We start from the raw sequence: 23,807 nt of genomic DNA, 5'->3' as shown, positions 1-23,807 counted from the left end.
TGGATGTATTATGTGTGGGAGGAATGTATGGAAAGAACGAACGAACGAACGAATGAATGAGAGCTAATGTTGGCTAATGTTTAAATTTTTATAATTGTGCATGTTTTTTGTCTATTGTTGTGTTTTATATTGCTATTGTTTTTATTCGGACTTGGCCCCATGTAAGCCGCCCTGAGTCCCCTTTGGGGAGATAGAGTATAAAAATAAAGTTGTTGTTGTTACTATTATTATTATTATTATTTTATTATGACACAGCAAACAAGATAGATATGCTGGATTTCGTATCACAAAATCACAAGTCGAACACTTCCCAAGTGTCTAGGACTGTGTGATGTTGTTGTTGTTATTATTATTATTATTATTATTATTATTATTATTATTATTATTATTATTATGAGAGCTAAATTTTGGAGACACATTCAAAAATATCAAGGCCTGCAATGACTAACTGCCTGCTTGTTGAATTCTAATTAATGAACTACAACTTCTTTGTGGTCGGAGATGCATTTGTCTCACAGATCCTGCTAAATATCCTTCAATGAAAGATAAGCCAGAAAGAATCCTCTCTATTCTACAGTCTCCACTTTCTCTCCCAACCCTCATTTTCCACATGTCAACGGACCGGGATAAGCTGTTGCCACATTGCAGTTTAACCACAACCAAAACCCTGAAATGTCAGCTCTGATTTTTTCCCCCCAATCCTGTGGTTATCTCGCGGAAAAGACGTGCATTTTTCACACGACTTATTATAATTATCCCGGCATTTACCAATGTGTTGACTTGTGAAATAATTGAGGTTTGCTGGTAAAAACTTGGAGAGAGTTGTCTTGTCTCCGTTTCATCAGAAGAGAGCCTTGTTTATTTCAATACTACCTTCTGGGTTATTTGAAAAAGTCATTTTTTAATTGTCCAAAATGCATAAGGTTTGTTAATGTGGGATTTGTGTATAGATAGTGTTTAAATGCAATTTGTGTCTTGGTTTGTATTGCATACTGATTGTATCATCCAGAGTGTACTATAGTCTGTAAAGAGTTAATTACTGGAAAGCTGTGTTGACCTTGATGTGTGGCTGGAACTGGGGAGTGTCCAGACACAAGTGTGTATGCATTAGTGATTACATCAGTAACACCTAGGCAGACAGAACAGAACTGAACTGATGTAATCAGTAATGCATACACACTTGTGTCTGGACACTCCCCAGTTCCAATGCGCTGCGTAAATTACTCTGACAAGGTTGTGGGTGAACTACAACTCACATCATGCCAGGTTAATCCCGAGAAACTCCATCAGTACTCAGAGTTTATTATGCTGGGCAAATTTGCTCTGGATGCATCATGGGTGAGGTTCTGTGTGCTTTCTGGTTGTAGGGTGAACTACAACTCCCACTATGCTGAGTCAGTTTCCTCAATCCTCTCACGTAGGTTGAGTTAGTCCTTGGGGTTCTGTGTGCCAAATTTGGTCCAGATCCATCATCGGTGGAAGTCAGTTTCCCTGGTTGTGGGTGAACTACAACTCCCAGAAAGGAAGCTCAGTTTCCCCCAAACCCCTCCAGTAATCCGATTTCGGCATACCGTATATATGTGCCAAGTTTGGTCCAGATCCATCTGTGTTTGGGTTCACAGAGCTCTCTGGACGTAGGTGAACTACAACTCCCCCAAATCAAGCTGAATTTCCCTCAAAAACCTCCAGTATTTTTTGCTGGCCATGGGGATGCCGAACTGGCTGCATAACCGCGGAGGAGGGAGACAAAGAGATTCATTAACTTCCTTGTAAAAAATAATAATAATTAAGAAGAAAGACATGGGTCCAAAGGATGCATCGCGATCAAGTCCAGTCTTTTGGTTTCTGGAAAGAGCTGCTACTTTGAGGTTGCAACAAGATGGAAGGAGGAAAGTCCCATTCCATTCACGGGATGGAAAACGGAGATGATCTAAACCAGGGGAAGCTTTGTGGTCGATTGAGTCAAACGAGAACGTCTCCCGTGACTCTGAGTTGTAGACGGATTTTCCCTGCTATCATTACTCTTACCAGGAAACTCTTTGAGACCGATCGCCTCCACCCAGACATGTAGCCAGTCTTTATTATTACCCTGTCTATTATTATTATTGTTATTATTATTATTATTATTATTATTATTATTATTATTATTATTATTATTAAACAGTTCTACGTTAAAATGTAAGTCAGGAAGAAGAAAAATATATATCCATTAATCTTATGAAAGCATTTTCCCCTGAAAATGGGATATATAGGCATTAACCCTTTGCAAGCTTTTGCCATCTCTATGTACTTTTATATGTGTATCTATCTATATACATTAATTTTATATATGAATTTTCCCCTCATATGTTTGCAGGTCTTTGCAAATCCTTTACACACATAGATCCATGTACCTGTGCATCTGTAGCCATACATATACATTATTTTTATATATGAATTTACCCTCATATGTTTGCAAGTCTCTGCAAATATCTATATAAAGAGAGATCTCTGGATAGATATGAATATATTCTTACCTACCTATATAGAGGGCTTGCAAATATTACAGGGGGGAAATGAACACACAAATATATATAGACATAGCTGTTCCCGGCCACGCGTTGCTGTGGCAAAGTGGTGGTGGTATTGGTTAAAAGTTGTTGTGGAATTTTTATTTGACGTTATTTGTATTTTTAAAATTAATTTTATTGTAACTTATCTTTTTTATTTATTATATTTTATTATTTTGATGTATTATTTTTAGTTATTTTGTTATAGTATTTTATTGTACTAATTTTTTTAGTGTTTTTTATTATATTATTTGTATTTATTTATTTTTTATTCTTTTATTAACACTGGGCTGAGTGGGTTGCTAGGAGATCAAGTGGGCAGAGCTTAGCCTTCTAAGTGGCAGCAATTGGATAAAAACAATTATTTCTCTCCCCAATTAGGGCTTTATTTTTCTTTGCTTTTTGTTGTATCAACCTAGAGGCGTGGATGATGGGTTGTGTTGTCAAATTTCGAGGTTGGGGGGCTTGTATTTTTGTTGTTTTGTGGGTCGCCGTGATGCCATCACTTTTTTATATATATAGATGTTGGATAAGTGAGACTCTACTGTACTTACAAACTGCCCTGAGTCCCCTTCGGGGTGAGAAGGGCGGGATATAAATGTCGCTAATAAATAATAAGACCGTTGCTGTAAAATAAAAAAAATAAGTCAAAAAGTATTCTGAACATTTTGTTAATGAAAGTAAATAAATAACATTTATGATTTAAACTGTTATGTTTATTCATATCATGATCTGATCACCATGCTCAATATATCTCATATGCATGGGGGTACAAAAAAAAAACCAAAAAAAAGGTTGCACAAAAGATACAACACAAAACCCATCCTCAAAAAGGTTGCTTACCTGTAACTGTGTTTCTCCAAGTGGTCATCGGTGAAACCGCACAATTGCGACCCTATGTGCGATTTCACAGAGACCACGAAAGAGAAACAGTGGCCGGCGTTTGGACCGGTGGATAGACAACAACAGCCAAGATGAAAGACACCAAAATGTCAGACAGCCTACCGACTGTTGTTGCCATGACATCCAACAGTCAACATCAGTCTGATAAGCTATCCGACAGAAAGGTACAAGCCATGGAGGTGTCACAACGGTAGGTAGGTAGGCAGGAAACACAAGCAGTGAGAACACAATCCACGCAACACACACACAGTATGACAAAAACGTTGAATGCAAATCTGCATGAAAACCATCCGGTATCTCTGGGTTGGAGTAGAGCACTCACCGCTAGCCCCAGCTCACTTGCCCACCTAGTAAGTCGAAAGCAGAAATTGCGAGTAGATAAATAGGTACTGCTTTTAGCGGGGAGGTAATAAAGGACATTGATCGGAGCAAAGCTCCTCAGCATGGAAGATGGAGTGACAGTACCTCGCTACAAGGGGTTGGGCTTAGCATGGCAAGCTAAACTGTTGTGCTGCAGAAAAATCCTGCCGATCAAAAAGTCAGTGGTTTGAGCCCGGGTCGGGGTTGAGCACCCACCGTTAGCCCCAGCTCACCTCTCCACCTCTCGGGTCGAAAGCAGAAATGTGAGTAGATAAATAGGCACTGATTTTAGCAGACAGTACCTCTGTCTGTCTTGTCTGTCCTTGTTAATTGTGTAATCGGCATTGAATGTTTGCCGTATGTGTGTTCTATGGGTCCCCTTCAGGGTGAGAACGGCGGGGTGTAAATACTCTAAATAAACAAATACAGAAGAAGATAGTTTTGTGAGTTATTCATTGAGGTTGGGGAAGTCAGTGGGAAACCGACTGCGGACTTATGTTGATGTTTTTAGTATGGCTATGTTGTATATTTTATGCTAGTAACTGAATGTTTTACCTATGTTGGAAACCACAAATAAATTATTATTATTATTATTATTATTATTATTATTATTATTATTGACACATCGACGTTGTATGACACAGCAAACAAGATAGATATGCTGGATTTCGTATCACAAAACCACAAGTCGAACACTTCCCAAATGTCTAGGACTGTGTGATTATTATTATTATTATTATTATTATTATTATTATTATTATTATTATTATTATTATTATATTCTCCAATATGGAGAGCAATGAAACGAGCCAGAAGGGATTTAAGAAGACTGGGGATGTCTGAAAAGCAATAAAACAAGGAACAGGCAGCGAGACAGCCGTGCGTTATGACGGTGAGGACGTGTTATCTATATATATAAAAATTCGTTTTTGTTCGTTTTACTATGGAGTAAACAACAAAACCACTGAACCAAATCACACCGAATTTGGCCACAAAAGACATAGTCATCCAAATATGGGGTTGTTGTATGTATGGCTGTATGGCCATGTTCTCTCCTGACGTTTTGCCCACATCTATGGCAGGCATCCTTAGAGGTTGTGAGGCACGGAGAAACTAGGCAATGCCTCACAACCTCTGAGGATGCCTGCCATAGATGTGGGCGAAATGTCAGGAGAAAATACTTCTAGAATATGGCCATACAGCCCTGTGATCCCAGCCATGAAAGCCTTCGACAACACATCCAAAATATGTCTTTCAATCAAAAAATCCTAGAAAAATAGTCCAAGTTACAGAGGATAAGGAAGAGCCGTTCTTCCCCTGGCTGCCAGTCAGAAAGATAGGCTCTGCTGCCATTAGGCTTTTATGTTTTCTTCTTCCTGACTTGCAAAGGCTTCTCTCCCTCTCTTTCCTCTTTTCAAAACATTCCCTTGGGTGAGAGCGAGGGAGGCTTTGAAAAAGAAAACACACTGTTAAGGGAAGAGAAGAGGAGAGAGAAATATATCCTATATTGCAAGCAATGGCTTTCATGCCGAGAGAGGCTCTTTCAGCTCAAAAAAGGGCTGAAAAACTCGACTTATCTTTGAGTATATACGGTGAGTAATATTTACACTGCTTCAAAACCTCTCCAAGGTTTTGGACAGGTTAGGTGTCCTTACCTGGCAATGAACGTTATTGGCTGTTGTCATGCAAAGTGTGTGCTCTACCCGTGAACGCTGACTTTGCTCTAGGAGTGAAAGCAGAACCCGAGAGATAACGTTTCAAAAAAGGCATCATCTTAACGATCTATTTGAATGCTGTTTATTCCAGTTAGTTACCTTTCCTGCAGCTTACAAAACGTCTTGTGCATTTCCCAACGATGCTATCCGACATCGGAAGAGTCAATGGTTAAAAAACACGAACCCCTCCCTCCCGCCCGCCCACCTGCCCGCAGAAAAACGCCTGCGTCCCACAGATTAGAGTGACTCGTCAGTAAAATAAATAAAATTAACCCAAACTGTTTCCAGGTCCGGGAAGACTTTCTGTTTCCTTCGGTGGCACAAATCGTCCCGAGAACAAAAGCCTCCCGAAGGATCACAGGAAAGCAATCATAACAGAGGGGAATAAACGTGGCAATAAGGGAGAAAAAATAGGGTGGAGATGGAAAGCAGGGGAGTGGGAACAGCTTGGAAAGACCAGGACGAGAAGATGTGGAATGATCCAAGGTGAATATATATATATGTATATACACCCTGTTTCCCTGAAAATAAGACAGTTTGTTATATTAATTTTTGCTCCCAAAGATGCTCTAGTTGCTCAGCGGAAGCTGGGCCCATAACCCCTGTCAAAGGTGTGTTCAATAATTTTTTCATTTCGGCATCACAAATATCAACACCTTGGATATTTCTGATGCAGAAATGAAAAAGACCTAGGAGGAGGAGGGAGAAAAAATTAATATGACACTGTCTTATTTTTGGGGAAACACGGTATATGTATTTATCATCTTACCGTCATTCTAAATGTACAGATTTCAAAGAAAAAGTAGCTCGCAATGCAGTGAAGACACCACCTTGTCTCTCTGCTTCCAATCAAAAAATTTCTATATCCATGTACCTTTCCCACCTTGGGGATTTTCAAGTATTCCGATGTCAACATGGGACTCGGAGCCACGTGTTTCTCTCCTGGCCAGTCTAAGACTGTTAAGACAGAGAGAACCCGCCACAACTGAACATTAAACCAGTGGCAACTGGCCTTGTAAGTTTACTAACCAGATTATTTATATATATTAACCCGTGATTTCAAAGGAACTTAAATGGAAAGCACCTATGTGGAAACAGAAGCTCGACACCCCTGTTACGTTCAACCTGCACAAAGTTTAAACAAAGAGCATGGACGTTACCTTTCAACGTACAAACGGCAGTCAATGAGAATCATTTACTAATGGCAGAGTAAAAAAATAATTAACCGTAATAATCCAAAGGGAAAGAAAACACCGCCCTCCCTCCCGTCCCCACTTTTCCAAATAATGCCATGTTTTGTTTTGAATGCAAAGCTGGTCGTCCCGACTCGACGTGGGGTCCGCCTGCCTCCGCCTTTTCCCCCGCTCTCCCGGACCCTGGGCTCATTTCGTTTTCTCCTCCGAAGACGTCTGCTGTTGGAGGCGCTTGGCGTAACTCTGAGCCATGGAGTTGATGATGGACAGGATGAAATAACACACCATGACAATCACCAACTTTTCAAAAGTCCAGGACAGCCAGTTTTCACCCTGGAGAAGGAAGACGAGAGAGAGAAAAACGAGATGCAAATCATGACGCTTAAATTGCAACGGGCATGGACAAACTTCTGGGCTGTTGGGGGGCCGGACTAGGATGAAATGGTCCAAAATTAGGATTGTTGTTGTGTGCCTTCAAGTCATTTCAGACTTAGGTCAACCCTAAGTCTAAAGTTTAGGACAGAGGACAGGTCAATGACCTTGGAGGGCCACATCTGGCCCATGGACCTCTGATCTAGATGATCTTATAAGACCATAGGTAAGCAAAGAGACCACTAAAGACCATCTAGATGTTCTCATAAGACCATAGGTAAGCAAAGAGACCCTCAAAGGCCATCTAGATCTCATCAAGCCATCAGAAGACCATAGGTAAGGAAACGGACCCTCAAAGACCATCTAGATGGTTTCATAAGACCATAGGTAAGGAAAGGGACCCTCAAAGGCCATCTAGACAATCTCATAAAACCATGGGTAAGGAAAGGGACTCTCAAAGGCCATCTAGACGGTCTCATAGGACCATAGGTAAGGGAAGTGACCTCCAAAAGCCATCTAGATGGTCTCATAAGGCCGTAGCTAAGCAAAGAGACCTCCAAAGACCACCTAGACGATCTCATAAGACCATAGGTTAAACAAAGAGACCTTCAAAGACCAGGTAGACTTAGGTCAACCCTAAGTCTAAAGTTTAAGACAGGGGCCAGGTCACTGACCTTGGAGGGTCGCATCTTAGTTTGGGGACCCTGGGTTAAACCCTTGTGCCGGCTGAACGGCTGGCCTAAAGGTTGGCTGTTTGAATCTGCGAGACAGGGTGAGCTCCCATCCGTCAGCCCTAGCGACATGAGAGAAGCCTCCCAGCAGGATGGTAACCCCTTGGGTTCCAGAAGCGACTTATTCTCAATTTGCTGCATTTGCCCGGCTTGATTGGCCAACAAAGGATTCCCCCAGGCAGGAAGCAGCCGGGCTTTGAAGCTGCAAGGCTATTCAATTGCAACATTCAGTTGCAACATTCGCACCTGCCTCCAACAGGCAAGAGTTCTTTCTCCCACCCTGAAAATTCTTTCTCCCACCCTGGGCATTGAATCGCCTTGCAGCTTGAAAGCCTGGCTGCTTCTTATCCTTTCTTGGATAATCAAGCTGGCCAAATGCAGCAAAATTGAGACCAAGTTGCTTCTGGTGTGTGTTTTCCGCTTATGCAGCGGGAAACTTTGGATGGCGTTGACAAAATCCTGGAGAGAAGGGCGAGCGGCGGTTCTGCCTGCCTGACCCACTGTTCTCTGCCCGGGGTGCCAATCAGTTCAGACTCCGGACAATCACAGAAAAGGAATCCATAGCCAAACGAAGGCGGTTGTTGGCTTGCGAAAGGGGATCTCTCTCTCTCTCTTTGGGACTTTTCTCCGTCCGCCTCTTCCGGCTGGCATGGGGTTGTGCAACCCACAACCGACTGACGGATGCAGCGGGAAATGGCAAGGAGCAGCGTTTGCGAGAAGAGGAATGCGGAGAGCGGCGCATGGCTGGAACGCCCACGCTCCACGCTTCCTCTTCCCAGAGCCTTTCCCGTTTCCTCCTGCCTCTGAGCCACCCACCCACCTTTCTTTGCATTCACAAGATCCTTTCGAGCCTGATCAAACGGCACCATGGCTGTATCCGGTGCGGCACATTGATCTGGCTTGACCAGCCTGCTGCGGAATGATTTGCTTCCTTCTACCTTTGGAATCATCCTTTGGAATCATGATTTTATCTGCCTTTTCAACAGGTTAACATTTCGGCAATTACCCTTCAGGTGACAAAAAAAGCATTCCCCCAGGCAGGAAGCAGCCAGGCTTTGAAGCTGCAAGTCTATTCAATGCTAATCAAGGGGAGCCAACTGCAACATTCCAATTTGCCTCCAACAGGCAAGAATTCTTTCTCCCACCCTGGGCAGTGAATAGCCTTGCAGTGTCAAAGCCTGGCTGCTTCCTGCCTGGGGGAAATCCTTTATTGGATAATTAAGGTGGCCAGTTGCAACATTCCAATTTGCCTCCAACAGGCAAGAGTTCTTTCTCCCACCCTGGAAATTCTTTCTCCCACCCTGGAAATGGTTTCTCTCACCCTGGGTATTGAATAGCCTTGGAGCTTCAAAGCCTGGCTGCTTCCTGCCTGGAGCAATCCTTTGTTGGCTATTCAAGGCGGCCAATTGCAACATTCGCACTTGCCTCAGATGTCTCCCACCCTGGACTTCTTCCCACAGGGATATAAACCCCACTTGCCTAGTTTCCAACAGACTTCACAACCTCTGAGGGCCATAGTGTGGCCCAAACGTCAGGAGAGAATGCTTCTGGAACATGGCCAGACTGCCTGGAAAACTCACAGCAACCCAAGTGATTCCAACCATGAAAGCCTTCAACAACACAATATTATTATTTATTATTTATTAGCGACATTTATATCCCGCCCTTCTCTCCCCAAAGGGGACTCAGGGTGGCTTACAAGTTATATATACATACAATACATTATATTATATTATTACTATAGCATGTGTATAGTATAGTATTACAGTAGAGTCTCACTTATCCAACATAAACGGGCCGGTAGAATGTTGGATAAGCGAATATGTTGGATAATAAGGAGGCATTAAGGAAAAGTATATTACACATCAAAGTAGGTTATGATTTTACAAATTAAGCACCAAAACATCATGTTTAACAACAAATTTGTCAGAAAAAGTAGTTCAACAAGCAGTAATTCTATGTAGTAATTACGGTATTTACGATTTTAGCACCAAAATATCATGATGTATTGAAAACATTGACTACAAAAATGCGTTGGATAATCCAGAACGTTGGATAAGCGAGTGTTGGATAAGTGAGACTCTACTGTAGTATAGTATTAGACATGTGTATTGTTTCAGGGAAGCAAAGAAGACCCTTCTGGCAAATGTAAGCTTTTGGGAGATGACGAAACCAGATTAACGTCAAAGGTAGCCCCAGATCCATTCTGAAAATTGGCCCAAGAAGAGACAAGGGTGAAAAAAGCGGAGAGGTCTTACCTGGGGCGCGCCTTCCGTCCGATGGTGGAGCTTCATCCGCTGGGCTTCCAGGTATTCTTGGAAGGGCTTCTGGAGGGAGGGTCCGACCGTTGGGATGGCACTGGGGGCAAGCCGGGCCCCAAAAGCGTGGAAAGTGGGGGAGAGGGAGGAGGAAACAACATAGTCCAAGGATGGGGAAAGAGGCAGACAGAGAGGGGGAGAGAAGGGAGAAAAAGACACACCTTACCACCAAAATTCAACTCTGGGGATGCCAATGGGGGGAGACAGCCTATGCTTTGCACCAAGAAACAGAAAAGCAGCACCGGGAAAAGAAGCCATGCTTTCCGCCCGATGGGTCGCAGGAGGATCAGTATCGGGAGTGAGGCAATGTGCCAGCTTTAAGGCTCGGCCAGCCGTGCAACTTCTGAGAAGTCCCAGGGATTTATCACCCGGGCTGAGTTCCTGTAAGAACTGGTTTGAACCGATCAGTAAGGAAATGACTTGGGCTGGTGTAATTGGGCCCGGTTTTTAAAAAGGCTCTCCCCGCCCCTGCCCTTCCGGAAAGGAGGTGGGACCCCAACCCCCCCCCCCAGGCCCCCCCAAGCAAGTCCTTATTAGGGCAATTCCCACGTCATCCTTCCTTCCCCACCTTGTCCAAAGAAGAGACAGGCAGCTCCCAGACCCGGAAAAAAAAAGGAGCAAAGGGGGAGAAAACCACAAGGAACAAAAGGCACTGCAGGCACTGCTTCTCTCAAGCCGTCGTACGCTTTATTACCAGTGACTTTGCAGAAAAGTACACCTTGAACTCCGGAGCAATAAGGAACTCGCCAAATAAACTTCCCCAGATAGATACACTGGGGAAATGGAAACAAAAAGGCACTGATCCAATCTATCTATATATATAAAAGGGTAATGAAATTTCGGCCTAGGACAAAACAACAAAACTACACATCCCAGAAACACTAAACTTGGCAGCACAACCCCTCATCCATGCCTCTGCGTTCATACTACAAAAAGAAAAGAAAAATAAAGTCCTAATTAGCGGGAGAGGAATAATCGTTTTTATCCAATTGCTGCCAGTTAGAAGGCTAAGCTCCGCCCACTTGGTCTCCTAGCAACCTACTCAGCCCAGGGGACAGGCAGAGTTAGGCCTCACTTAGGCCTCTTCCACACTGCCTATAAAATACAGATTATCTGATTTTAACTGGATTATATGGCAATGTAGACTCAAGGCCACACAGCTATATAACCCATTTATAATGGACTTAATGTAAGGTAAACCTTTACCCTTTACCTTAACAACCACCAATTCCTCAATACTTTATTTCCCACAGCAACGCGTGGCTGGGCACAGCTAGTACCATATATACTCGAGTATAAGCCGACCCAAATAGAAGCCGAGGCACCTCATTTTACCACAAAAAACCTGTGAAAACATTGACTCCAGTATAAGCCGAGATACCAATAAAACTACCGTATATACTCGAGTTTAAGCCGACCCGAATATAAGCCGAGGCACCTCATTTTACCACCAAAAAAAACCTGGGAAAATATTGACTCCAGTATAAGCCGAGATACCAATAAAATTACTGTATATACTCGAGTATAAGCCGACCCGAATTTAAGCTGAGGCACCTCATTTTACCACCAAAAAAACTGGGAAAACATTGACTCCAGTATAAGCCGAGATACCAATAAAATTACCATATATATTCAAGTATAAGCTGACCCAAACATAAGCTGAGGCACCTCATTTTAGCACAAAAACAAAACAAAACTGGGAAAACATTGACTCCAGTATAAGCCAAGAGTGGTAAATTTCAGAAATAAAAATAGACGCCAATAAAATGACATTAATTGAGGCATCAGTAGGTTCAATGTTTCTGAATGCAGTAGAGTCTCACTTATCCAACATAAACGGGCCTGCAGAACGTTGGATAAGTGAATATGTTGGATAATAGGAGAGATTAAGGAGAAACCTGTCAAACATCAAATTAGGTTATGATTTTACAAATTAAGCACCAAAACATCATGTTATACAACAAATTTGATAGAAAAAGTAGTTCAATGCACAGTAATGCTATGTAGTAATTACTGTATTTACAAATTTAGCACTAAAATATCATGATATATTGTAAACACTGACTACAAAAATGCGTTGGATAATCCAAAACGTTGGAGAAGCGAATGTTGGATAAGTGAGACTCTTCCCCACAAACATAACAACAAAACCACTGAACCAAATCACACCAAATTTGGCCACAAAAGACATAGTCATCCAATCTATGTCTTCCAATCAACGGCTAAAAATAAAGTCCAAATTACAGAGGATGAGGAAGAGCCGTTCTCCCCGGCTGCTAGTCAGAAGGGTAAGCCTCGCTCACTTCGTGTCCTAACAACTGCCTCAGCTACAATGGTTGAGGGTTCACTTAGGCCCATACCACTCATACCACCACACTTTGCCACAGCAACACGTGGCTGGGCAGAGCTAGTATATTATATTATTAGTACAGCACAATATAAGCACCATATAGGCATTAAATATTGTTATACTGTACTATACGACTATATTGCAATATTATTAGTAATATTATATGTAATATAAATATACAATTATAATAGTGTATTATTATTATTACACTGTATTACATCATAATATTATCAATATTATATGTATATGCAATATAGTATAATATAGTATAATATGAGTACTATATATTATAATAAATGTATATAAATGTAGTAAATAAGTAAATAATTCCACAAGCACTATAGCACCCGTGGCATAACTTAAACTGGAGATTGCTTTTGCAATGGGTTAATTTGACCTGCTAAGAAAAGATCTTGTTTGACTTCAAGCTAATGGAACTCCAATAAGAGTTAGGACCATTTAGGAAAGTTTGTAGCCTTTCGAGACCAAACCCAACCAATATGCATCACTTCGTAGCAATTCTCCAGAATGACTCGCCCGACAATGCGAGTCACCGCTTTCAGAATAATTGTGGACTCGCTTTTGGGTGATTTCAAATGACACCGGCGGCCGACGGGGAAAAGAGTTGACTCTCAAAAGGTAAATGCCGGGTGAATAAAGCCGTTGAGAAGAAATGCTTAGACAGTGAGCACGAGATGACTGGCAATATGATTCATTATGATTTGAACGGCAAGAGCAAAATCTTGTTTGCCACCCGAGCAAAGTTCACAGCATTCAAGGTTGGGAAGGGCTCGTCGGGTGTATCATATTTACATATAATATTGCAGTATAGTACAATACTAGCTGTGCCCGGCCATGTGTTGCTATGGTGTACTCTGGTGGTTAGGATTCCTCTGGTTAGGAAGCAGCCTGGCTTTGAAGCTGCAAGGCTGTTCAGTGGTATTCAGGTTGGTAAGCAATTGGGGGTTTTCTGTGATTTGGACTTTATTTTTCTTGGTTTTTTGATTGAAAGACATAGATTGGATGGCTATGTCTTTTGTGGCCAAATTTGGTGTGATTTGGTTCAGTGGTTTTGTTGTTTACTCCATGGGAAAAATGCACATTACATTTTTATATATATAGATAGTAATATAAGATACGAATATTGTGCAACGCTAATCATATAATACATTGTATGTACAGATAACATTGATCATATTATTGTAATACAATGTAATACTAATAATAACATGACATAATAATTGTATATTATATATTACATGTTATATGACTAATAATATTGCAGTATAGTGGTATAGTATTATACTAATATTATGCTATGCTAACAATATATTGTGTGTCCATATAACATTGATCATATTATTGTAATACAATGTAATACTAATAATAATATGACGTAATAATTGTATATTATATATTACATGTTATATGACTAATAATATTGCAGTATAGTGGTATAGTATGATACTAATATTGTGCTATGCTAATAATATATTGTGTGTCCATATAACATTGATCATATTATTGTAATACAATGTAATACTAATAATAATATGACATAATTGTATATTATATATTACATGTAATATTACTAATAATATGGCAGTATAGTGGTATAGTACAATATGGTCATATATGATACTAATATTTTGCAATGCTAATAATATATTGTATGTACGGATAACATTGATCATATTATTGTAATACAATGTAATACTAATAATAATATGACATAATTGTATATTATATATTACATGTAATATTACTAATAATATGGCAGTATAGTGGTATAGTACAATATAGTCATATATGATACTAATATTGTGCAATGCTAATAATATATTGTATGTACAGATAACATTGATCATATTAGTGTAATACAATGTAATACTAATAATAATATGACATAATAATTGTATATTATATATTACATGTAATATTATTAATAATATTGCAGTATAGTGGTATAGTACAATATAGTCATATATGATACTAATATTGTGCTATGATAATAATATAATATATTGTATGTACATGTAACTTGTAAGCCACTCTGAGTCTCTTTCGAGCTGAGAAGGGTGGGATATAAATGCCGTAAATAAATAAATTAGTATTTATTATAGTATATAATATAGTAATTATATTACTATATTATACTGTACCACTATACTGCAATATTATTAGACTATAATTGGAAAAAATTGTTAAATGTATATTCTGATAATAAAAAATGTATGAATCATAGAATCCTAGATGATTCTATGAATCCATTTAGCAATAAAATCAAGCTGAAAAATACATTTTGCTCCATTTATATTTTGTCGTGTGATTAATGAAATAAACCCATTTCCAAAGCATGCCTGCATTTGAGTAGAATCTGCATCGGGACTGGCTTTTCAGGTGAGTCAATGGGAATATTTACTTGCAACGAAAGATACTGTGAAAGGCTGCAAAGGTTTCTATTTTTCTATTGATCCAGCTATTTTGTACCTTCATTTTCCAACATTGTCCCAGTCTTATTTTTAATGCATTCCATCATTCTCTGATCTGTACAAAAAGCTTAAATGGACAAGAAACCTGACTTTACTACAGGCATGGGCAAACTTCGGCTCTCTGGGTGTTTCTCATATCTATAGATCCACTATTATTATTATTATTATTATTATTATTATTATTATTATTATTATTATTATTATTATTATTATCCACTAAGAAAATCCAACCAATGCTCCGTTCAGCAAAGGACAAGAAAGATCCTCTCACCTCTGCAGAAGTCTACCATATACAGTAGAGTCTCACTTATCCAACATAAACGGGCCGGCAGAACGTTGGATAAGCAAATATGTTGGATAATAAGGAGAGATTAAGGAGAAGCCTGTCAAACATCAAATTAGGTTATGATTTTACAAATTAAGCACCAAAACATCATTTGGCAGAAAATGTAGTTCAATATGCAGTAATGTTACATAGGAATTACGAATTTAGCACCGAAATATCACAATGTATTGAAAACATTGACTACATAAATGCGTTGGATAATCCAGAACATTGGATAAGCGAATGTTGCATAAGTGAGACTCTATTGTATATTACTATAGCATGTGTATGATATAGTTATGATTTTACAAATTAAGCACCAAAACATCATGTTATACAACAAATTTGGCAAAAAAAGTAGTTCAATAGGCAGTAATGCAATGTAGTAATTATGAATTTAGCACCAAAATATCACGATGTATTGAAAACATTGACTACAAAAATGTGTTGGATAATCCAGAACATTAGATAAGCGAATGTTGCATAAGTGAGACTCTACTGTATATTACTATAGCATGTGTATGGTATAGTTATGATTTTACAAATTAAGCACCAAAACATCATGTTATACAACAAATTTGGCAGAAAAAGTAGTTCAATAGGCAGTAATGCTACATAGTACTGTAATTATGAATTCAGCACCAAAATATCACAATGTATTGACAACATTGACTACAAAAATGCGTTGGATAATCCAGAACGTTGGATAAGCGAATGTTGGATAAGTGAGACTCTACTATATATTACTATAGCATGTGTATGGTATAGTTATGATTTTACAAATTAAGCACCAAAACCTCATGTTATACAACAAATTTGGCAGAAAAAGTAGTTCAATCTGCAGTAATGCTATGTAGTAATTACGAATTTAGCACCAAAATATCACAATGTATTGACAACATTGACTACAAAAATGTGTTGGATAATCCAGAATGTTGGATAAGCGAGTGTTGGATAAGTGAGACTCTACTGTATTGGGTTTATGGTTCCCGTCCCCTTGATCAGGTCATGTAAGTGTTAGTTATTTCTATAATTGTATTTTTATTTTGCTTAATAATGTGTTATTATGTTGTTATGCAGGGGTCCCCAGACTTTTAAAGCAGAGGGCTTCAGACTGTTGAAGGGCCGAATTATTATTTGAAAAAAAAATACAAACAAATTCCTATGCATACTGCACATGTCTTATTTGTAGTGCAACAACACCAACAACAACAACAATGAAAACAATTGTAACCAACATAAACCTATTAGGATTTCAATGGAAAGTGTGGGCCTGCTACTGGCCAATGAGATAGTCAAGTTAATTAGGATTGTTGTTGTTGTTGTTGTGTGCCTTCAAGTCATGTCAGAATTTGGCGGAGCCTCTACTGTACCATGCAGCTATGGATAAGTCTACATAGTCTGAAAATTGGGGTGAAGCTGTTTGTTAATGCTCTCAGGGCTCTTTTCAGTCCAACTCGAGTTCTAGAGAGTCGAACTGCATCATCAACGTAAAGCAGGGTGGAGAGATGCCTTCCTGCTAGTTTTGCTCAGCATCCCGGGCAACACAGACACAAAACAGGGAGACCGTGGCATCGGTGTGGGCACCTCCCTCATATCTGCCGTGACATCTGCTTCCAGATGTTCCACGGCTTGCCAGCCTCACAGGAAACCAATCCGAATGCAGCCCAAAGTTTCCAGGGTGTTAAAAGGCTGCACTGATTTCCAGGGATGTTTTTACGACTCCGGACCAGACTCTGTAAAACGCGTCCAGACGAAAAACAGCCCCGTGGAGCCAAACCCTCCAACAATGTGTCTTTGAGGATACTTCGGGGATGTCTGTTAATATCAAAACATTACGTTGGGTTGTTGTATGTTTTCCGGGCTGTCTGGACATGTTCCAGAAGTATTCTCTCCTGACATTTCGCCCACATCTATGGCAGGCATCCTCAGAGGTTGTGAGGTATGGAGAAACTAAGCAAGGGAGGTTTCGATATCTCTGGAAGTTCCTGGGTGGAGGGAAGAACTATTGTCTGTTGGAGGCCAGTGTGAATGTTGCAGTTAATCACCTTGATTAGGATTCAATGGCCTTCCCAACCTCACATCCTGGCCTGGGGGAATCCTTTGTTCAGAGCCATTAGCTGCCCCTGATTGATTCCGTTCTGGAATTCTTCTGTTTCCAGAGTGGTGCTCCTTATGTACTGTTCTGATTTTGGAGTTCTGATTTTTAATACTGTTCATTTTCATGGTTTCCTCCTTTCTGTTGAAGTTGTCCACATGCTTGTGGATTTCAATCAGGGGCAGCTAACGACTCTGAAGAAAGGATTCCCCCAGGCCAGGAGGTGAGGCTGGGAAGGCCATTTAATGCTAACAAAGGTAACTAATTGACACTGGCCTCCAACAGACAAGAGTTCATCCCTCCACCCAGGAACTTCCACAGATCTATAATTTATTTATTCATTTACTACATTTATATCCCGCTCTTCTCAGCCCGAAGGGGACTCAGGGCAGCTTACAAATCAAATGAATATACAATATATTATTAGCATAGCACAATATAAACATTAAATTACTATATTGTACTATAGAATTATATGGTAATATTATTAGTAATATTACATTTAATATATAATATATAATTACTATTATTATATTGTATCATTATAAACCTTCCTTGCTCAGTTTCTCCATACCTCACAACCTCTGAGGATGCCTGCCATAGATGTGGGCGAAACGTCAGGAGAGAATGCTTCTGGAACATGGCCAGACAGCCCGGAAAACATACAACAACCCTGTGATCCCGGCCATGAAAGCCTTCGACAACACATAAAACATTACGTTGTTCCAAGGTGCTGGGTTGGAGGGTTTGGGGATTTAAGCCTGACCTGAGACACAATCTAACAGCTCAATTTTTTTAATCCAATGTGTTTGTATGGATACGAGGATGACAAAGACATATACGTATATCTTACTCTTGCAGAGAGCATCCCAACAAACCCATCAGCCTATGCTTTTGGATATGAAAAGGGATCCAGTTTGAGTTCTCTCCTTATTCACTTCAATATCCCAATCTATATATATAAAAGAGTGATGGCATCAGGGCAACGGACAAAACAACAAAACTACAGGCCCCCCAACCTCAAAATTTGACAACACAGCCCATCATTCACGGCTCTAGGTTGATACAATAAAATGAAAAGAAAAATAAAGTCCTAATTACAGGGAGAGGAATAATAGTTTTTCTCCAATTGCTGCCAGTTTGAAGGCTAAGCTCCGCCCACTTGGTCTCCTAGCAACCCACTCAGCCCAGGGGACTGGCAGAGTTAGGCCTCACTTAGGCCTCTTCCACAGATTATCAGATTTTAACTGGATTATATGGCAGTGTAGACTCAAGGCCCTTCCACATCTATATAACCCATTTAGAATCTTATATTATCTGCTTTGAACTGGATTATCTTGACTCCACACTGCCATATAATCCACTTCAGTGTGCATACTAAACATAAAGACAACCATACAACAGACATTCAATACCACCACTACCTCAACAATTTCTCACCAATACCACCAGACAATGCCACAGCAACGCGTGGCTGGGCACAGCTAGTCTATATATATATATATATACAAATGTAATGTGCGTTTTTCCCATGGAGTAAACAACAAAACCACTGAACCAAATCACACCAAATTTGGCCACAAAAGACATAGTCATTCAATCTATGTCTTTCAGTCAAAAGAACCTAGAAAAATAAAGTCCTAATAACAGAAACCCCCCAATTGCTTACCACGCATGCGCAGAGGCCCCCCGGGAACTGAAACAACTACATTACTCAGAGGACCTCATAACTGCGTGCGGAGCCTAACAACACTTTTAAAATACGTTGCCATGGTGGAACAGTCTTGCAGCTTCAAAGCCAGGCTGCATTCTGACCAGACAGGTCCTCCGTTGGCTACCTTGAATACCACTGAACAGCCTCCCAGCTTCAAAGCCAGGCTGCTTCCTAACCAGAGGGATCCTAACCACCAGACTACGACACAGCTAGTATATACGTAGTGTTACTTTGTCTTGTGTAACATAGCCATCCAAACTTCCACAAAGGATTCTCAAGGTTTCTCCCTCTATTTTTACAGGGTGCATTTTGCATGAATTTTATATGTTGTACGCCGCTTTGAATCCCACCCACGTGAGAAAAGTGGGATAGAAATTAATAAATAATAATAACAATAGTTCACCTGGATGTTGGGATGGAGCAAAAAAATACTAATCTGGATTTTATGAAACATGATGTAGACACACCAAACCCACGTGGGTTTTCTGAGCTCCGAAAGGGTTTATTTTCCCCTCCGCCTACCCCCCACGCACCTCCAGACGGTGATGTAAACAGCTTTAACGGTCAGTATATATATATTTTTAATGAGCTGTCATTTCCTGTAGTGATAAAAAAGATTCTCAAAGCATTGAAACGAGGGAGTGGGAAACCAACATCCAACCAATACCAGGGCAAGACAGAAAGCATATGGTGATTCAGAAGGAATCCAGACGGGAACGCTGGACGCAATCCAGAAGAAAGCTTGCTTATTCTCACCAAGGTCGTTTGCTGTCCGAAACCAGAAGTTATCACCACAAGTTTGGCACTTTTGGAGCATAAGGAGCCTAGAAAATTAGTTGGGGTAACAAAGTTGGTAGGTAAAGGTAAAGGTTTTCCCCTGGTATGACGTCTAGTCGTGCCCGACTCTGGGGCTTGGTGCCCGGAAAACTCACAGAAACTGTTCGACAAGACAATTGGCACATTATCGTCTGATGTTGTGTGTTTGGTATTCTATCAGTCAGATGGCAAGTTATTGAAAGCCAGAACCAAGGTCACAACAACATCTGTTACAGAACTCCAATATGCCGATGATAACGTAGTTTGTGCGCATTCAGAAAAAGACCTACAAATCACTCTGTTGAACAGATAGCAAGTTATTGAAAGCCAGAACCAAGATCACAACAACATCTGTTATAGAACTCCAATATGCCGATGATAACGTAGTCTGTGCCCATTCAGAAGAAGACCTACAAGCCACTCTATCAGTCAGATGGCAAGTTATTGAAAGCCAGAACCAAGGTCACAACAACATCTGTTATAGAACTCCAATATGCCGATGATAACGTAGTCTGTGCCCATTCAGAAGAAGACCTACAAGCCACTCTATCAGTCAGATGGCAAGTTATTGAAAGCCAGAACCAAGGTCACAACAACATCTGTTATAGAACTCCAATATGCCGATGATAACATAGTCTGTGCCCATTCAGAATAAGACCTACAAGCCACTCTATCAGTCAGATGGCAAGTTATTGAAAGCCAAGACCAAGGTCACAACAACATCTGTTATAGAACTCCAATATGCCGATGATAACGTAGTCTGTGCCCATTCAGAAGAAGACCTATAACATCTGTTATAGAACTCCAATATGCCAATGATAACATAATCTGTGCATATTCAGAAGAAAATACACGGTACAAACTATCTACAGACACACCAAGAAAATCCAAACGCAGGCACGAATCAAGGAACATGAAAGGCACTGCAGACTAATCCAACGAGAGCAGAGCACTTGAAAAACAAACCAGGTCACAGGATATTATTTCAGAAAACAGACATGCTGGACCACTCTCACAACCACGTCAGGCTATAAAGAGAAGCTACTGAAATCCACAAACACGTGGAAATTTCAACAGAAAGGAGGAAACCATGAACATGAACGCAATCTGGCCACCAGTATTAAAAAAAAACAAAACTCTAAAATAAGATACCAAGGTTCGAATTTTCCTATTCAAAGGATGTGTTCAACCGCAGAGTACGGCCCTAGATGTGCCGGATTTGGCTTGTTATCTCAACAGCTCAAATGTAATTCTCCCAGGGTTCAAAGAGGACTGCCTGCAAAACCACAAGTCTTTCTTTCAAACACTCATCGTATGCGTTTTTCCTCTTATCCCAACCCCACAATTAACCGTGTTTCAAAAGGGACCGAAAGAGCTACGCTTCTAGGATTTCCTTGACATCTGTGCCTTCTGTTCACTAAATTTCCACCTGTATTCGGTGTATTAGCAGGAGACTGAGAACACAGCATTCTGGGAAATGTAGTTTGGGAAGAGTAAAATAAATGTAATAGTAGCAATAATAATAGAGAAAAATAATAAATGTAATAATACCAATAATAATAGAGAAAAATAATAAATGTAATAGTAGCAATAATAATAGAGAAAAATAATAAATGTAATAGTAGCAATAATAATAGAGAAAAATAATAAATGTAATAATACCAATAATAATAGAGAAAAATAATAAATGTAATAGTAGCAATAATAATAGAGAAAAATAATAAATGTAATAATACCAATAATAATAGAGAAAAATAATAAATGTAATACCAATAATAATAGAGAAAAATAATAAATGTAATAATACCAATAATAATAGAGAAAAATAATAAATGTAATAATACCAATAATAATAGAGAAAAATAATAAATGTAACAATACCAATAATAATAGAGAAAAATAATAAATGTAATAATACCAATAATAATAGAGAAAAATAATAAATGTAATAATACCAATAATAATAGATAAAAATAATAAATGTAATAATACCAATAATAATAGAGAAAAATAATAAAAGTAATAGTAGCAATAATAATAGAGAAAAATAATAAATGTAATAATACGAATAATAGAGAAAAATAATAAATGTAATAGTAGCAATAATAATAGAGAAAAATAATAAATGTAATACAGTAGAGTCTCACTTATCCAAGCCAAACCGGCCGGCAGAAACTTGGATAAGCGAATATCTTGGATAATAAGGAGGGATTATGGAAAAGCCTATTAAACATCAAATTAGGTTATGATTTCACAAATTAAGCACCAAAACATCATGTTATACAACAAATTTGACAGAAAAGGTAGTTCAATACACAGTAATGTTATGTTTTAATTACTGTATTTATGAATTTAGCACCAAAATATCACGATATATTGAAAACACTGACTACAAAAATGGCTTGGATAATCCAGAGGCTTGGATAAGCGAGGCTTGGATTAGTGAGACTCTACTGTAATAACAATAATAATAGAGAAAAATAATAAATGTAATAGTAGCAATAATAATAGAGAAAAATAATAAATGTAATAATAGAGAAAAATAATAAATGTAATAATACCAATAATAATAGAGAAAAATAATAAATGTAATAATACCAATAATAATAGAGAAAAATAATAAATGTACCATATATTCTCGAGTATAAGCTGACCCAAATATAAGCCAACTAGGAACCTCACCCAAATATAAGCCGAGGGGGGCTTTTTCAGTCTTAAAAAAAAGGGCTGAAAAACTAGGCTTATACTCAAGTATATACAGTATTTTCTTTTAAAAGTTGCTGAATTTAACCCTTTAAGATGAGGCAATGGGCAGCTAAGAGTGAAACCTGAGACAAAGTCAAACAGGGAGCTGACTTAAGTTAAATGAACTATTTTAACTCAGTCCGGCGTACAAAAAAATCCCCAGTTATGCTTTGCATTTGATAGCGATTAATCTATTGTGATGGCAGTAGCAGTCACACATGTTTTCATATCCGACTCTGGAGAGAGATGGATGAAGTCATGTCAGAGACCGCATTTGGAGAGTTAGACGGTATCAGGACATTCCGAAAATCTTCCCATCCTTGGAGAACATACTTAAGAACTGACATCAACGGTTTAATAAAGTCCTGATTCTAGCAAAGGTTTTGCAAAGATAAGAGGGTGGGCACTTTTCTCCTCCAAAGCGGATGAGTAATTACAAGGGCAAAACACGGCTATCCTTGAAGAAAGCATTAATAAGTGTGCATTAATTGACTTTTTAAAAAAATGACAAAGGTTTGTTTTGAGGCTCCGGATGTTATAAAAAAAAACAAACCAGACGCTTTCTGACTCCTTTGTATCACGCTGCCCATGTCGAGTTTACATACTTGGAGAGCAATTATTTCCAGACATTCCGATCCCCAAAAGTATCCTCAAGGCGAGATTTTTCCCCTCTTCGGAAAAATACCAAAAGTATAAATCATGGGTATTAATCCCTTCAAGCTATACAATGAAAGACAACCCAGATTGGCTGATTTGGCAAGGGTAACCAAGACACAAGTTCAAATGCTTAGGAACAAAAAAAATATTTTGGAGTATTTTGCCTCTAAATAAATATTTCAAAGATATATATCCATGTAATATACTGTAAACCTATATTTTAGTGTATATATCTAGAGATATACAGAGATATAGCTATGTATGTGTGTGTGTGTGTGTATATATATATATTCTTTTAAAACATAAATAAACATAAATAATCACCTGTATCTATCTATCTATCTCTATAATATATTGTAAACCTATATTTTAGTGTATATATCTAGAGATATACATAGATATAGCTATGTGTGTGTGTGTGTGTGTGTGTGTGTATATAATCTTTGAAAACATAAATAAACATAATTAC

General features: G+C 39.1%; 1 protein-coding gene and 1 non-coding gene across 2 annotated transcripts in view; both read right to left on the bottom strand.

Moving 5' to 3' along the window:
- Positions 1 to 3,243: 3,243 nt before the first annotated feature.
- The window catches only part of vmp1 (vacuole membrane protein 1), a 77,356-nt gene continuing 56,792 nt past the window's right edge, over positions 3,244 to 23,807 (bottom strand). The window contains exons 11-12 of the mRNA XM_003227271.4: positions 10,082 to 10,181; positions 3,244 to 7,053 (exon numbers count right to left, since the gene is read on the bottom strand). Coding sequence (XP_003227319.2) covers positions 6,910 to 7,053; positions 10,082 to 10,181 — 244 coding nt within the window. The 3' untranslated portion in view covers positions 3,244 to 6,909. The remainder of the gene's footprint in view (positions 7,054 to 10,081; positions 10,182 to 23,807) is intronic.
- On the bottom strand, positions 3,542 to 3,608 carry mir21 (microRNA mir-21). The gene has a single exon (NR_129920.1). It is a non-coding gene; the product is annotated as a microRNA mir-21 (primary transcript).

Source organism: Anolis carolinensis, unplaced genomic scaffold, assembly GCF_035594765.1.
Source record: "Anolis carolinensis isolate JA03-04 unplaced genomic scaffold, rAnoCar3.1.pri scaffold_7, whole genome shotgun sequence".
NCBI classification, from domain to species: Eukaryota; Metazoa; Chordata; class Lepidosauria; order Squamata; family Dactyloidae; genus Anolis; species Anolis carolinensis.
Note: the sequence above shows the minus strand (reverse complement) of the source record. Positions and strands in the feature narration are given on the sequence as shown.